Source organism: Sciurus carolinensis, chromosome 13, assembly GCF_902686445.1.
Source record: "Sciurus carolinensis chromosome 13, mSciCar1.2, whole genome shotgun sequence".
Taxonomy (NCBI): domain Eukaryota; kingdom Metazoa; phylum Chordata; class Mammalia; order Rodentia; family Sciuridae; genus Sciurus; species Sciurus carolinensis.
The window spans coordinates 74,146,983-74,163,342 of NC_062225.1; the positions used below are offsets into that span (position 1 = coordinate 74,146,983).

Below are 16,360 nucleotides of genomic sequence, written 5' to 3' on the forward strand. Positions count from 1 at the left end.
TGAGTTACATCCCCATTCCTCTGTATTTTCTATTTTGAGGCAGAGTCTTGCCAAGCTGCTCAGACTAGACTTGAACTTGCGATCCTCCTATCTTAGCCTCCCAAGTTGTTGGGATAACAGGTGTGGGCCATCACTCCCAGATCTAGGTGATTCTTATAAGCAGTTTGAACCGGGCATGGTGGTGCACTTATAATCACAGTTACTCAGGAGGTTGAGGCAAAAGGACCTCAAATTTGAGACCTAGAAAACCTAGCAAAGCCTGTCTCAAAATACAAGATAAAAAGGGTTGGGAATGTAGCTCAGTGGTAAAGTACCCCTGGGTTCAATCCCCAGTATCACCAAAATAAATACTGCTTAAGAAATCGTCTATGGGAGCTGGGATTATGGCTCAGTGGTAGAGCCCTTGCCTAGCATGTGTGAGGCCCTAGGTTCAATCCTCAGCCGCACACAAAAATTAATAAAAAAGGTATTGTGTCCATCCACAACTAAAAAATATTTTTTAAAAAGTCTATTAATCATCCTTCCAGCAGAGATAATCTTAATACTGATAAGACCTTAATGTAGGATTAAACATTTCTTTTGCCAATACAATATATACAGATGAAGTTGTTGCTATGGATCACAAAGTATAAAAAAAAAAACTTCCCATTTTCAGGTAAGAATGCTAAGGATGCTGTTTCTAGTATGGTGAGCTGACCTTGGTGTCCTGGATTATCAACTGACTTCTGCAGCTGGCCTTTGGCACATTCAACTACAGTTAGCTGGAGGTGAGTAAGACTATAGCATATGCTACTTTATATCAGATCATTCTGCTTTAGTGCCCTAAAGATCCTTCTATTTTTTAATATAGTTCTTCACAAAGACAGTTCTTTAAACTGCCTTCCCATTTTCCATAGGCTGAGAAAATTATTTCCCTTCTACTTTTGCCCCTCAATATTTAGTTTGCTATTTTGCCTTGCTTCAGAAGCAAGTCTCCATCTCCACCTCCATAAATAAATGAAAACCAAACCACACAGTTGGAAATCAAGTTTTGTTTTTATATGAACAGAAGTAGGCCATCTAGAAATATTTCAGTTTATTTAAATTGTTAAGTAGAATATGAAACCGAATTTGTAGCTAGTACCAGAGAATGGACTTAACTGTTTGGTGTTTAATGAGAACAGCTTCTACATAGGATCCCAAGAGACTTACAGAAAAGGGGCAAAGCCCTAATATTAAGCAAATAAAACTCATGTTTCAAACAGATTATACAAAAATTGATTTATACTCCATTTCCCTTTTTTTGATATTTAGAAAGTGCAGATTTAACAAAAGGTAGCCATATCCTTTCTATGTACAATGCCAAATATAATTATGCAAACAATAAACTGTCAGTCTGTTACCCAAAAATCCCAGTGTTTAGCTCTCAAACCTTAAGTCACTGAATTGAATAAAGATTAAAGAAGGTTAAAAGTAAAAAAGCTACTGCCACATTCCAGGTAAAGGGAAGCAATACATTAACCTAACAACAATAGGTTTAACCTAAAACTTTTCAAAAAAGCTGTAACATCATTTCATTATTTTTTAAGTGGAAAATTAGAGATTATTTGGCAATGCTGCTTCTTACTAGTAAACAATGATAAAGTCAAGTGAGGGAAAAACCTAAGAACAACAACCAGTGAGGCATATAAAATTGTTTTTAGGGCACTATCTGAAAAATTCATGGATTTTCACTGCAGATAAGTCCCTATGTTGTTTTTGTGAGCCAAGAGGTCATTAAAATGCGTGTCACGACACAAAAAGACTTTTCAATGGAAGCTGCTGTCCTAAACTCAGCCTCTGCTCGAAATGAATCATGCTATTCACAATTATTCCAACAAAGGTATCATCTTAGGATGCTAGCAGCATAGCAAACTTAATCTACCCTATCCTAATGATAAGCAATGAAGCAAAATTAGAAAGATGAAGTGAAGAAAGGACAGGGTTAGAAATAAGAGATTTTTATCTTTACATGAGAAGCCTTTTGTTGTCCTTTTTCTAAATCCATAGTAATAGAAGTTTTCTAAGGGGATGTGACCACAGGACTTAAAATTAACAATATTCTAAAGTTTTTCTAAATCTTAAGGTAAAGACAACTTAACACTGAAAAAGTGTTCTTCAGAGGCCAAATCTCAACACATTTGGCAAACATGTTAATTAAATCCACTCCTCTTTCCCGCTTTTTTTTTTTTTTTAATATATATAAACAATCTTTACTGGGCTACCAAACTGCCAGAGGAGTTGCCAAAATGGAGACTACTCAAATTTAGATTAAGAGTTATTCTAGGAAAGTGAATAGGATATACACCTAATTAGAAAGACAAACCACAACACCCTCCAAACACTAGTGCATGCAATTAACTCTTCCATTTCATAAACTCAATGGACAGACAGGAAGAGAACAAAGGGAAGAAGAGGTACATTAAGAAGTAATAGCCAATGAAGAAATCTGGGGCAGAGGTTTTAGGGGAGAGAGTATATGAGAGGAAGACAGCAATTAAGTGATATTTGATAGTAGGCAGTTAGAATTTATCTTTCAGTTTACTTAGCAAGTTACATCAGTGCTTTATGTTAAAACTTGACAAACCTACAAGTTTGCCCCTTTCATTTTTAAATAACTCATACCAGGAGGTGGTTGGGGAGGAAAAGCAAATAAAGCAGCATGCAGGAAGATGAGACGCAAGGAAAAACGTGGCCAAGGAAAAGAACTGGCGGCAGGAAAAGTCTTAAATAACAAGGCCACTGAAAATGAGACTCAGCAAACCAAAGTTATCATTTCTGCATTACCCTTTGTCCTCAATTAACTACTGTGAAAATTACAGCCAAGCAAACCACAAACATCTTAATGGTTTATGTTTGGATGATATGTCTCCTGCACATGCTTCCACCAAAACAAAAAAGGAAAAACCAAAGAAGTTCCTTTCCACATAAGGCACAGGACAAAATTAACCCCATTTACATATTCAAGGCGAAAATGAGTGTTTTCCTGGCTTTTGTTTCTTTTGCTATCACATGTCTATAGATTATAGGGACTCAAGCACATTATCCATGACAGAAAATTCCACTGTTGTACAAAATAAAATTGTTAATTCTAACTTTTATTCTTATACAATTTGTAGAATAGAGTTGAAATGATTGCTATAGGTTTTAATGTTGATAAGAACTGGACTATAATACAACTGAAATGCAGTGGTGAGCTGAGCAAGTACATTTAAAAATGAAGTCACAGACATGATTTTTCTATACATTTTTTTGTTTGAAGAAAATTATAATAAAGTCAGCAAGCAGTCACAGATGAAAGAACAAATAAAATAGGTGGATTGGATAGTTATGATGAGAACAAAAATATCTGTTTAACAGAGTTAAAAATGGACAGAGTGGTTTATTTTGCAGCAAGAAGAGAAACGGGTGGTGGATGGCAACGGGTAGAACAGGAGAACGCTCAGCAACATTTGCTCTTCCAGCCTGTCACACCTCCTCCACTGCTGATATCTACATTTTCACTGTTGGGCTCTTTTACCGGGGTCTGGAACAAACACACAAGGAAATTAACCCATGAAAAAACACTGCCAGGGAGAAATCAAAATTTAATGTCAATTCATGTAACAAAAGGCAATTATAATAACATGAAACAGGTTTCTTCCCCCATGCAGAGTCAAGATTTGGATGCCATGGTTTTGGTCTTTATTCAGCCCATGTCCTGCAAACCTTTAATAAAGTTTCTGAAATCATCTCTGCCCTCTTTTCTTTTTAGCTGTAGATGGACACAATACCTTTATTTTATTTATTTATTTTTATGTGGTGCTTAGGATCAAACCCAGTGCCTCACATGTGCTAGGTAAGTGCTCTACCACTGGGCCACAACCCAGCCCACTGCCCTCTTTTCAATAAATTTTATTATTTCCTAACCCTGACCTCAGTACATTTAGTAATTTAGAATCTGTCTTAAAAAAAAAAAAAAAAAAAAAAAAAAAAGGTGTGGTGGCACATTCCTGCAATCCCAGTGACTCCAGATGCTGAGGCAGGAGGAACGTGAATTCGAAACCAGCCTCAGGAATTTAGCTAGGCCCTAAGCAACTCATGAGACCCTGTCTCAAAATAAAAACTTAAAAAGGGTCGGGTGTGGTTCAGTGGTTAAGGGCCCCTGAGTTCAAATCCCCAGTACAAAGGAAAAAACAAAAAACGAACGAATGAACAAACAAAAACCCCCCCCAAATTATCAAGCAAACTGTATAAAACAGTGTTAAGTCATGTCTAACTTTAGAGAAATGAAATGGCCCTTTTCTGTTTTATTATTTGCCTTTTTTAGGCTGGTAGTTTGTATTATCATATCAGTTTTAAAAAGGCAATCTCAGCTATGACTAAAAGTAGTGGGGCAAAATGAAAAGTTACATAATTCAGGTGGGAAACAGATTCTGAAAAAAATTCAAAGAACATATACCAAAATGTTAACAGTAAAATTCATAGGTGGTAAGCTCCTGGGTGATTTTCTTTCTTTTCTGCATCATCCTATACTTTCCCAACATCTAAATATTACCCCCCACACACAGTGCAGTACTAGGGACTGAACCCAGGGGTGTTCACTGATTCAACTATACCCTCAGCCATTTTTTATTTTGTGAAGAGTCTTGCTAAATTGCCAAGATGGGTCTTGAACTTGCAAACCTCCTGAGTTATTGGGATTACAGCAATGAACCATTTACTATTTTAAATGTTTAAACCACGGAAATGAATTACCTATTCAAATAGTTAAGCTACCCGATTCCCGCCCCCCTAGATTCCTGCCCCCCTACCAGGGAATGAACCCAACAGTGCTTAACCACTGAACCACATCCCCAACCCTTTTTATTTTGAGAGAGGGTCTTGCTAGGGCCTCACTAAGTTGTGAAATTTGAATCCTCCTGCCTCAGCCTCCCAAGTCACTGGGATTACAGGTATATACATACCACTGTGCACAGCTAGCCTGAGATCTTTATGCATCTATCTATGCCTTAACTTTTACATGATAACAAGGAAGCTCTCATCAATGGAACACAAATTATATAATGATAATATAATACTATTCAAAGAAATGTCAAAAAGATCAAATTACATAGTATAGAGAGGAAGAAATCAGGAAGATCAAAATGCCCCAGAAACAAGGGTATTTCAGTACCTTGTGTAATGACTCCTGTCAGTCATATGCTGCCTGTCTTGCCAGGACTGTAATTTTTTATTCTTACCCATCAATCTCTGAAATACCAAGTATCTTTCACTGATTAAGAAAAAAACATTTTTCTACTTCTTTTATTCTCTTTAGTTAGTTAAAACATTTTTTTCCCTAGCCAACCTATTATTTTTCTACTTTATTTTTTCAAATTTATTATTCACCTTCAAGGAATTCTAACAGATTTTATCTTTACCTACTTATTAAATAATATTAAAATTTTTGAGATTGTGTGGTACAAAAAAAATGGACCCAGGGGTGCTCCACCACTGAACTACCTACATCCCCGGTCCTTTATAAAATTTTTGTTTTAAGGCAGAGTCTTGCTGCATTACTCAGGCTGGCCTCAAACTTGCAATCCTCCTGCCTCAGCCTCCTGAGTTGTTGTGATCACAGATATGTACCACTCTCAGGCTGGCCTCAAACTTGCAATCCTCCTGCCTCAGCCTCCTGAGCTGTTGTGATCACAGATATGTACCACTCTACATGTACTTCTTATCCTGAATTTTCAATGGCAATGCCAAGTCTCCATTAAGAGAAACAACTCCAGATGGATAGACCTCCCATGCTTGCAATTCCAGCTGAATCAGGAGGTTCCAAGTTTGAGGTCAGTCTGGGCAACTTAGTGAGACCTTGTCTCAAAATAGAAAATAAAAAGGGCTGGGGATGTAGCTGTGTGGTAAAGCATCCCTTGGGTTCAATCCCTAGTACTAGGGAAACATGAGAGAAAGAGAGACAGAGTGTAAATGAATGAAACAAGTCCCAGGGTGAAAAAGCTGAATCAAAAGAGGCTTGACTGGGGGTGTCATTCAGTGGTAGTGCTTGCCTAGCAACCCCTGGGTTTGATCCCCAGCACACGTGCATGCATGTACACACATACACACAACAAAAAAAACCTGGCACTATGAAACTGGGGACCAGAGAGTGACTATGAGAGCCCAGATACCAAATGTTGCTTCTGACTAGATGCGTCAGATTGCTAACGGCTTCCAGCAATCTAGCTAGCTAGAAGTCCCTTACTTCCCTTTGCAGGATCAAACTTTGGTAATAGGTATAAGAAAAAATACCACCCAACCCAAATTTTGTATGTAAATCAGTATTTTAGAAGAGATAAAAATATTCCATTGAGACACTCAGCAAAGTAAAACTAGGAACTTACCTTTCGAAGGATATCTTCAGCTAATGTGAGGAACGCCTTTTCAATGTTTATATTTGCTTTTGCACTAGTCTCAAAAAATCTAATACCATGCTCCCTTGCAATCTAAAATAGAAGCAAAATAGCATTATAAAATTATCACATATGGGTTGTCAAGTGGTTACAACATCAACTGATATAACATCTTAGGGAATACTAATTTTATTCTGTAGACAATTCTCTGAACTAGAATGTATAAAGCAGATTATTTCAATGAGTCAAATTCCTTAAAAAAAAAGTCCAAACAAAACAGAAGTAATTAAAATACTCTTCTTACCCCAAGAATTTATTTCAGATATTCTAAATCATACATTTCACGCTGGGAGCAAATGTAACTTAGAAATGCTATGTGATTTATATAATTGCTGCTTGCTATCTGTATGCTTTTATTTTTTATTTGTTCTTTTAGTTATATAAGAGTCTATTTTGACATATTTATACAAATATGGAGTATATCTTATTCTAATTAGGATCCCAGTCTTTGGATGTATGCAATGGCGAGATTTCCTGTACTGTATTTATATAGGTACACAGGAAAGTTATGTCAGATTCATTCCACTGTCTTTCCTATTCCTATCTCCTCTCCTTTCCCTTTACTCCCCTTTATCTAATCTCTTCAACTTCTATTTCCCCTACCCCCACACACATATAGGTTTTTGATTGTCAAACTTTGGAATCATACTAATTGATTTCTTTAAAGTCCTAAGATGAAAAACTAAGAATTCTTGATTTGTATTTTTCCTTCTGTAGCTTAAATGAAGTTAAAAATACTATAGCCATAAATCTGATTATCCCATAACATGTTGGATATGTAATGAAAAAATATTCACTCAAAAGATAAGCTAGTGTTTCCTATGTAACTAGCTTAGTGCACTTATCACCACCAGAATCAAGACAATCAAATACAGAATTATCTTCACAAAGAAGAGTCAGCATTGCCTATAATCCCAATGACTCAGGAGGCTGAGACAGGAGGACCACAAGTTTGAGGACAGCCTAGGCAACTTAAGGAGACCCTGTCTCAAAATAAAAGGGTTTGGATGTAGCTCAGTGGTAAAGTGCTTGCCTCGAATTTGCCAAGTCCTGAGTTCAATCCCCAGTTTCAAAAAAGACAAAACAAACAAACAATAAATGGCTGAGTGTAGCTCAGTGACAGATTACACCTGGGTTCAATCCATAGTATTGCAAAAAAAGAAAAAGAAAAGAGCAATATATCAATTTCAATTAAAAAAAACTCTTACCTGTTCTCCTTTGCCTTTAGGTACAACTCTTTTATCGTCCATATCACACTTGTTTCCTAGTAACATTCTTTCCACATCTTCATTGGCATGCTAAAATGGAATGACATTTTACTTTTTCACACTACCATGCATCATGACTTAATATTTTCCAAACATTTTATTTTTCTCAATTAGTGTCATTTTCATAGCATGAAAGTTTTAAAGAAATTACCCTAAAACCTGTTGAAAGTCTCTACTAATTCTTAAATTACCTAGCAAAAGAGATACAGTTCCTAAGAAATATTCATGCCAAATGTAATTTCCCCAAAGAAGAGGCTGTCTACTTTCTAGATATAGTCTCACCAGAAGGTGACACAGGCCAAAGACCTGAAACTGGAAATCTGTTACGCATAATCTAAATTCAAGCTGGATCATGGTATTAGATTTTATAATGCAAAAGTCCTAATTAAAAATTTCATTAAGTCTTTCATGTCTCAAATAACTACCACTGCTGGATTTCAAGAAGCCCCCACACAGAAAAATCAGTTAAAAACAAAAGGTTACCTCCATCAAAATCACAATGACCTTTTTTTCCCCCAAATAGCCCAAAATATGAGCATATATATAAATTATAGGACTATAAATATGCCACAGTGAAACCCATTATTCTGTATAATTAAAATGCACTACAAATTTTTTAAAACTGTAATAACTGTCAGTAGTAATTTTAAAAGCCTTTTTTTTTTAAGCCTAAAAAAAAAAAAAGTTTAAAATATGTAGGGTTGGTGATGTAGCTCAGTGGCAGAGCATGAGGTCAGTGAAAAACTGGGCTCGATCCCCAGTAACTAACACACACACACACACACACACACACACACACACACCCAAGATTCACACTAAATCCCCAATTTCAAGGCTTACTGTCAATCAAATCAGTGTGGTATTGGCATAAAGGCAAACCTATAGACTAATAAAATAGAACAGAAAGTCTATAAATAAAGCCTCCCATTTATATACGGCTAAGAGAGCCTCAATAAAGGTGCCAAAATTCAACAATGAAAAAAGAACATGGTAATAAATTCCTGAATTATGACACTAAAAATAATGGCAAAAGAAAAAAGTACACACACTGTATATCATCAAAATTAAAAACTTTGGGCTGAGGTTGTGGCTCAGTGGTAGAGCACTTACCTTGTATGTATGAGGCACTTGGTTTGATTCTTAGCACCACATATAAATAAATGAATAAATTAAAGGTTCATCAACAACAAAAAACTTTTTTTAAAAATTAAAAACTTTGGCAAAACAAAGTATCCATAAAGGCAGTGAAAAAAACCCATGAAAGAGGAGAAAATATTTGCAAATCATGTATTTGATAAGGGATTAGTATCTAAAAAGCTCAACAACAAAAAACAACTCAATTAAAAAATAAGCAAAGTCAGGCAAGGTGGTGCACACCTGCAATCCCAGCAGCTCTGGGAAGCTGAGGCAGGAGGATTACAAATCCAAAGCCAGCCTCCACAACTTAGTGAGGCCCTAAGCAACTCAGTGAGATTCTGTCTCTAAATAAAGTATAAAAAGGAGCTGAAGTTGTAGCTCAGTGATTAAGTGCTCCTGTGTTCATCCCCCAGTATCAATAAGCCAAGAACCTACACAGACATTTCTTCAAAAAAGATAAACAGCCAGATGCTGTGGTACATGTCCTAATCCCAGAGACTTGGGAGGCCGAGGCAAGGAGGATTGCAAGTTCAAGGCCAGTCTCTGAAACTTAGCGAGGCCCTGAGCAACTTAGGAAGACCCTGTCTCAAAATAAAAAATAAAAAGGGCTCGAGATGTGGCTCAATGGTAAAGCACCTCTAGGTTCAATCCCCAGTACTTAAAAAAAAAAAAAAGGATAAACAAATGCAAATCAAAACCAAATTGAGATGCCATTTCACATTCATTAGTACAGGTAATTAAAAAAGAACATCAGAAATTAAGTATTTAAAAATAAGAAAGCAAGTGGTGACAGGGATGTGGTGAAATTAAAATCTATATTCCTTCTCAGTGGGGAATACAAAATGCTAACAATCACTGTGGGAAACAGTTTGGCAGTTCCTCAAAAAGTTAAATGGAGAATCACCAAATGATCTATCAATTCTACTTCTAGGCATATAACCAAAAGAATTTAAAGCAGGGACTAAAGGAGAGATGTGTACACTAATGTTCATAGTAGCATTATTCACAACAGTGAAAGAGTGGAAATGATCCCAGTGTCCAAAGACAGATAAAAGAATAAATAAAATGTGATACATACAAATAATGTAGTATTATTTAGTTTTAAAAATATTCTGACACATGTCAGAGATGAGCCTTCAAGACTAGGGTAAATGAAATAAACTGGTCACAAAAGAATAAATGCTATATAACTTCACTTATATGAGGAACCTACAATAATTGAGGCAGAAAGAAAGATGTATGCTAGAGGTTGGGAGAAAGGGGAAATGAGTTATAATTTAATAGAGGTCAGTTTAGAAAGATGAAAAAATTCTGGAGAAGAATGTTGGTAATTGTATAACAGTAAAATCTGTTAATGCCAATTAGCTTGTTATCAAAAAAATGATTACATATATCAACCACAATAAAAGTAGGTTGTGTGGTTGGTTTTGTGGTGCTGAGTATTGAAGCCAGGGCCCTCCCTTGCTCTAACCCTGAGTTATATTCCCAGACCTAAAAAAAAAAAAAAAAAAAAGTGTTTAAAACAAAAAACATGGAACACCAAATGACTGCAATCGAGTTACTTCATTTCCTACACATAAGACAGCATACCCAAGGAAGTTACATAATATGTTTGTGACCTAAAATAATACGGTTTAGGTGGAGACAAAAATGTCAGGGTCAGGGACGGGTACCTCTTTAAGTGGGATATGAGATGCCCTTAGTATCAAGGTTAGAAAAGAAATTAATTATACAAAATATTATAAAGAAACAATCTAGGGATTCTGGGGTCTTATCTCCTAATTTATGTTATTGCTAAAACAAAGGCAACTTGGCAAATGTCCACTAACAACTAGCAACAAAGCAGGTGCAATGTGCTAAAAATGGTTAAGAGACATTCTTAATTTGGAATCTGTGGATGTACTTCAAGGGCTTCAAGAATTCTAAATAAATACAACAAAATTTTCAAATTATGTAAGGAAGTATATTGTTTTCTAAGTCTGTGAATTCTAAAAGGTGTCCTACTAAAATCCCACAAACTACAGGAACACTGATCTAAAAGGCTCCAGTAATGAAGTGTGTATTGGTCCGGTCCCCTGAAATAATCTATCAATACCCGATTGCTTCAGTTAAGTTTCCAGAGACACTCTTGTGAACCCCCACTAAAACAGAAGACAGTTTAAGTACAGCATTAAAGACCACTATTCAACTAAGGATACTCATAAGTTAAGGCACAAGCAAGCCAATGGAAGGAAGCCAATAAATGATCAATAAAGTACGAAAAGGATAAAATTCCATTACATGTAAACAGAAGAGTTAAGGTATTTTGAACCTGGTTAAAAAAAAAAAAAAAAAAAAAGTTTTGACAATTTGACCACCAATTTACATCCTACTATATGTACCTCCATAACCACACACATTACTATTCTGAGGTTAATGAGGAAATGGTACAATTCTAGAACATAAATATAACTCAAGCTTAAAAACAGAACTGAAAGTAAACCTGAAAAAATATGACCTTAAGGAACCCTGAACTGTTCAATGTGGGTCCTAGAGCAGCAGCATTTAATGTCAGACAATGGTGATCACACCCTGGTCCTAGCACAAATTAAAATGGACTAGCCTGTGCCCAAACTTGCTGTACAAGTTCCTCTTTCACTCTTTAGCCTTGGCTAACTGGTGGGGTTAGGTACCTCTTAGCAAAAAAGGACATGGGAAAAAAGTTAATATTAGGTTCAAATCAGATGTCATTAAAACATCAGCAATGATCTGGAAGGCTTTTAAACTATTCCTTTCTCTTTAGAATTGATGCATATGCTTTTCCCCCCAAGACGGGAAATTTGGGATTGAATTTGGACTGACTCATGGTATACTGTATTTACTGTTAAAATTTCATTAAGAAGTTAAAAAACTTCTGTTCCATTAATGGTGTTCAGAAAGAGCAAGTACTTCTTACTATGACTAATGACCTATGTATAAGCAAGGCACTCAATTTTATATAATATATTATGATTTTGTGAGGTTTCATTACACTCCTAGCTAGATGTCGTGATTATCAGAAATGTTTTTCAAAGTATTATATTTTAGTAACAGAACTGCATTATGCCTAAACCTGGCTCCTTAACTACCTTTGTTGATAATGGGGGTCAAACCAGGGGCACCTTACCACTGAGCCACATCCCAAGCCTTTTTAATGTACTTATTTTTATCTTGAGACAGGGTTTCATTAAGGGGCTGAACTTGAACCTGCCACTCTCCTGTCTCAGCCTCCTGTGTCACTGGGAATACAGGCATGTACCATCATCCCTAGCTCTGTTTTTAAAAGGTTGTTTTCAAATACAGAAGTGAAAAACTATTACATATCCAACAAAGATATATTTCTGAGTTCATTAAATAATAACACGTTCCTCCTGGTCTAGGAAGCTTTCTAAGATCTACAGTGAGACTAAGAAAATAAAGTACCTGAGAAACAGCTGGAATATGCTTCTCTGAATAATGAATACAACTGAAAAGTTCAAAACAGCAATGAACGGGTTGGGGATGTAACTCAATTGGTAGAGTGCTTGCCTTGCAAGCACAAGGCCCTGGGTTCAATCTCCAGCAACATAAACAAAAACAAAAACAGAAACACAGCACTGCACAAACCTTTACAGCTAAGATTATCCCTACATAGCAATACTAATGCATCAAGCACCATGAAGTTAACAAAGGCTCCACTGCCAAACTAGGGTCCATAGCATTCAGAATGTACAGAACTTTTTTTCATACACTTTTTTATGTCAACAGGCACTTTAATATTTTTCATTCAGATGCACAGAACCTGTACAATCATCAGGCAAAACACACAAAGACAGGACAGATTGGTAGATGTACCACATAGACACATCCACAGTGACATGTTTATGCAGGAGCATAAATATGTCTATTCATATGTATTACACATCCAGACTATAACTAGCTTAAAAATCAACTTATTTCCTAAGATACTAATACAAAGAGATGAGTTTAGATAGGGGGGTGGGGTGTCTCTCAATTTCAGCACAACTGATATTCTGAGCCAGATAATTCAAGGGGTTTGTTCTGTCCATTGTAGGACATTGAACAGCATCCCTGGTTTCCACCTACTTGATTCAAGTAGCATTCTTCTTGTGCCCCAGTTGTGGCAGTCAAAAACATTCCCACATATCACCAAGTGCTCTCTTAGCGGTTAAACTGCTCCTGATTGAGAATCACTAGTTTGGACAGAGAACACTGTCCATTGCTAAATAAATTAGAGGTGCCAAGTAACTTAAAAGGATATTTAAATTCAGTAATTAACCATGAAAACACTTAAAAAACCAAGGTGTGTTTCACAAACATAAACTCAAAGTTGTTTTAATATGCAAATAGTTAAGAAGAACCTGTCAAAAAAAATTAAAGCATATGTTATAAAAACTGGAGCTAACGAATATCTTCCTATATTAGAGAAAAAACATGAAACTAAGTTTCCTAAGGGGTTGTCTAAAGCTGAGGCCTTTAGTCCAAAGCACCTCTTTCCCTGAACATCTCTATAGCCAAGGTAGTTATGTTCACTGAGAATTCAGTACAATTGTGTTTTAAAGAGTTAAGTCTCTTGGGCTGAGGTTGTGGCTCAGTGGTAGTGCTTGCCTAGCACATGTGAGGGACTGAGTTCGATTCTCAGCACCATATGAAATAAATAAATAAATAAGTAAAGGTATCATGTCATCAACAACAACAACAAATTTTTTTTTTTAGTTATTCTTGGTGAAATTCAAAGGCTCGGAGGCAGTAGTGATTCCAAAAAGAAGACACCTAAGTTGCAGCATGCTTTTATAAATTTACTTTTATTAAAAACTGGTATCTTCACATGCAGTGATATGGCATTTTTTTGGTTAGATTTTTTTACTGTATTAGTACTCTGTATATTTTAAAATTCCTAGAAGCAATATAACATTTCTGTAACTTAAAAGTAATTTTTAAAATAAGTAGGGCTGGGAATGTAGTTCAGTGGCAGAGTACTTTGCCTGGCATGCATAAGGCCCTGGAATTGATCCCCAGCATCACCCCTCCCCCACTGAAAAAAAAAAAAAAAAAAAAAAAAAAGAAAGAAAAAAAGAAAAAGGAAAAAAATAACTGAAGCCAGTCATGGTGGCACATGCCTTATAAACCCAGCTACTCAGCAAGCTGAGGCTGGAGGCTGGCAGGTTTGACACCAGATGGGCAACTTAGCAAGACCATATCTCAAAATGTTTAAAAAAAAGGGGGGAGGGGAGATAGGGTTATAGGTATATATATTCAGTGGTAAAGTACCCCTGAGTTTAATCCCCGGTAATGGGGCGGGACAGGGGGTACTCACTGGTAACATTTTCATTTAGAGACAGGTACTGTAAAAAATCATTGGTAGTTTCCATTTGGGGCCATCTTATAGGATAGTCATCTAGTTTCTGGAAAAACTAGTAATTGCCTTGAATGGGGTTTTAGATAGACTGGCCAAAAGTTTAAGATGGAAGCATTTACATGATTTCTAGGTCTTACCTCATCTATGTTTCTAAGCCATTTGCTGATGTTTTCAAAACTTTTACCATTGGTGATGTCATATACTAGCATGATACCCATTGCTCCTCTGTAGTAGGAGGTTGTGATGGTGTGAAATCGCTCCTGGCCTGCTGTATCCCTGAAATAAACAGTCAATAATTTTATTAAGCATTTTGATATTACTACATTACAGATAAAGGACAAAACAGCAGAATAGTTTGGTAAAGTAGAGATTAAAACACTATCTATCCAGGCACAGTTGCGTGTGCTTGTAGTCTTAGCTACTCTGGAATCCTTGAAGCAGGAAGATTGTTGGAGTCCAAAAGTCTGAGAGAGCAGCCTGGGCAACACGGGGAAACCCCATCTCAAACAAAATACAGAAAACAAAAACAAGCAAACAAACCAACAACAACAAAAAAGACCCTGAAAACCCACAATCTACCACAAAGCAAAACAGAACAACCACTCATTTAAGTCTTAATTGGCAAACAATTATGGTTCTTCATAAATATATATACATAAACACTTTTTGTTGAAGGAAGTTAATGAGCTAACCACACTGAATGAAAATCTGGAAGGGAAAACATAGAAAAAGATAAATAAAACTCTGGAAGTTATTTAATATATACCCAGCAAGCACCATAAAAACTCTTGGAATTCCATCTTATTTAACCATTTAATTGTATTATGTAACACAAAGGCATGTGAAATTTTAAGAATATTTAAGGACAACAACACAACATTTAGGATCATTTACAAAAAGTTGTAAAGATAACCTAATTTACAAATAGGGACAGATATATGTAAATAGCATTTCATTATTATTTAATGCCTTCATGCCAAAGGTTTAATATATATTTTGCTCCAGTAATTATTCCCTCTCATTTGCATCATCAGATTCTTTCTCTTCTGTGGATCATCATTCTCATTACCACTCTTTACCACTGAGCCAGTTCTTTTTTTTTGAGCTGTTCTGCTAAATTGCTAAGGATGGCCTCAAACTTGTGATCCTCCTGCCTCAGCCTCTGAAGCTGCTGGGATTACAAGAGTACACCACCATGCCCAGCTTCCACCTAACATTTTTTAACTTTTATTTTGAAATACAATTATAGCCTTAGAGGAAGTTACAAAAACAGTACAGAGAGGTCCTGAGTACCTTACCCAGCTTTTCCCAATAGTAACATTTTATAAAACTGTAGAATAGCAAAACCAGGAAACTGACATTAATACAATCTACAGATCTTGATCATTCAGACTTTGATTTTTTTTACTATGCAATTACTTGTATATGTGTGCATACATAGTTTTCTGCATTTTATCACATACAAATTTTTGTAGCCAAGACAGAGAACTGCTTTCATCACCACTCCCACAGTCCCTGAACTATGGCCAATTACTAGTTTTTCGTGTGTAAAATTTTATCATTTTTCAGAATGTTATATAAATAGAAATCACAGCACACTACCTTCTGTAATTGGCATTTATCATTTTTTTTTCAGCATAATACCTTTGATCCTATACAAGTTGTTCACATAATATGAGTCTGTCACATTTAATTGCTGGTTAGTATTCTGTGGTGTGGATATGCCACAATTTGTTTACTCATTCCCCAATGTAAAGATTCTTGTGTTGTTTCCAGTTCTTGGCTATAAAGTTCTATGAACATTCATGTACAGGTCTCTGGGTGGACATATTTTCATTTCTCTGAGATAAATGCCTAAAATGTTATTTTTTAGACACGAGTTTAGTGTGTATAATTGTTAAACTTTTTTAGAGTAGCTGCTGTGTTACACTTCACTAGCAATGTATGAGAGATGTATTTCTCTATATCCAAGAGCATTTGATGTTGTCATTAGTTTTTGATTTAGTTGTTACAGAGTTGTTCTAATAGGGCACATGCATACAGTGATGCTTCATCATTTTATTTATTTCTTTATGAAGCTGGACATTTTTTCATGTGCTTAATTACTTGTCATTCATACATCCTAT

General features: G+C 35.9%; 1 protein-coding gene across 1 annotated transcript in view; it reads right to left on the reverse strand.

Moving 5' to 3' along the window:
• Positions 1-1,058: 1,058 nt before the first annotated feature.
• The window catches only part of Rab10 (RAB10, member RAS oncogene family), an 85,845-nt gene continuing 70,543 nt past the window's right edge, over positions 1,059-16,360 (reverse strand). The window contains exons 3-6 of the mRNA XM_047521945.1: positions 14,372-14,510; positions 7,661-7,750; positions 6,384-6,485; positions 1,059-3,544 (exon numbers count right to left, since the gene is read on the reverse strand). Of these exons, the coding sequence (XP_047377901.1) occupies positions 3,461-3,544; positions 6,384-6,485; positions 7,661-7,750; positions 14,372-14,510 (415 nt within the window). The 3' untranslated portion in view covers positions 1,059-3,460. The remainder of the gene's footprint in view (positions 3,545-6,383; positions 6,486-7,660; positions 7,751-14,371; positions 14,511-16,360) is intronic.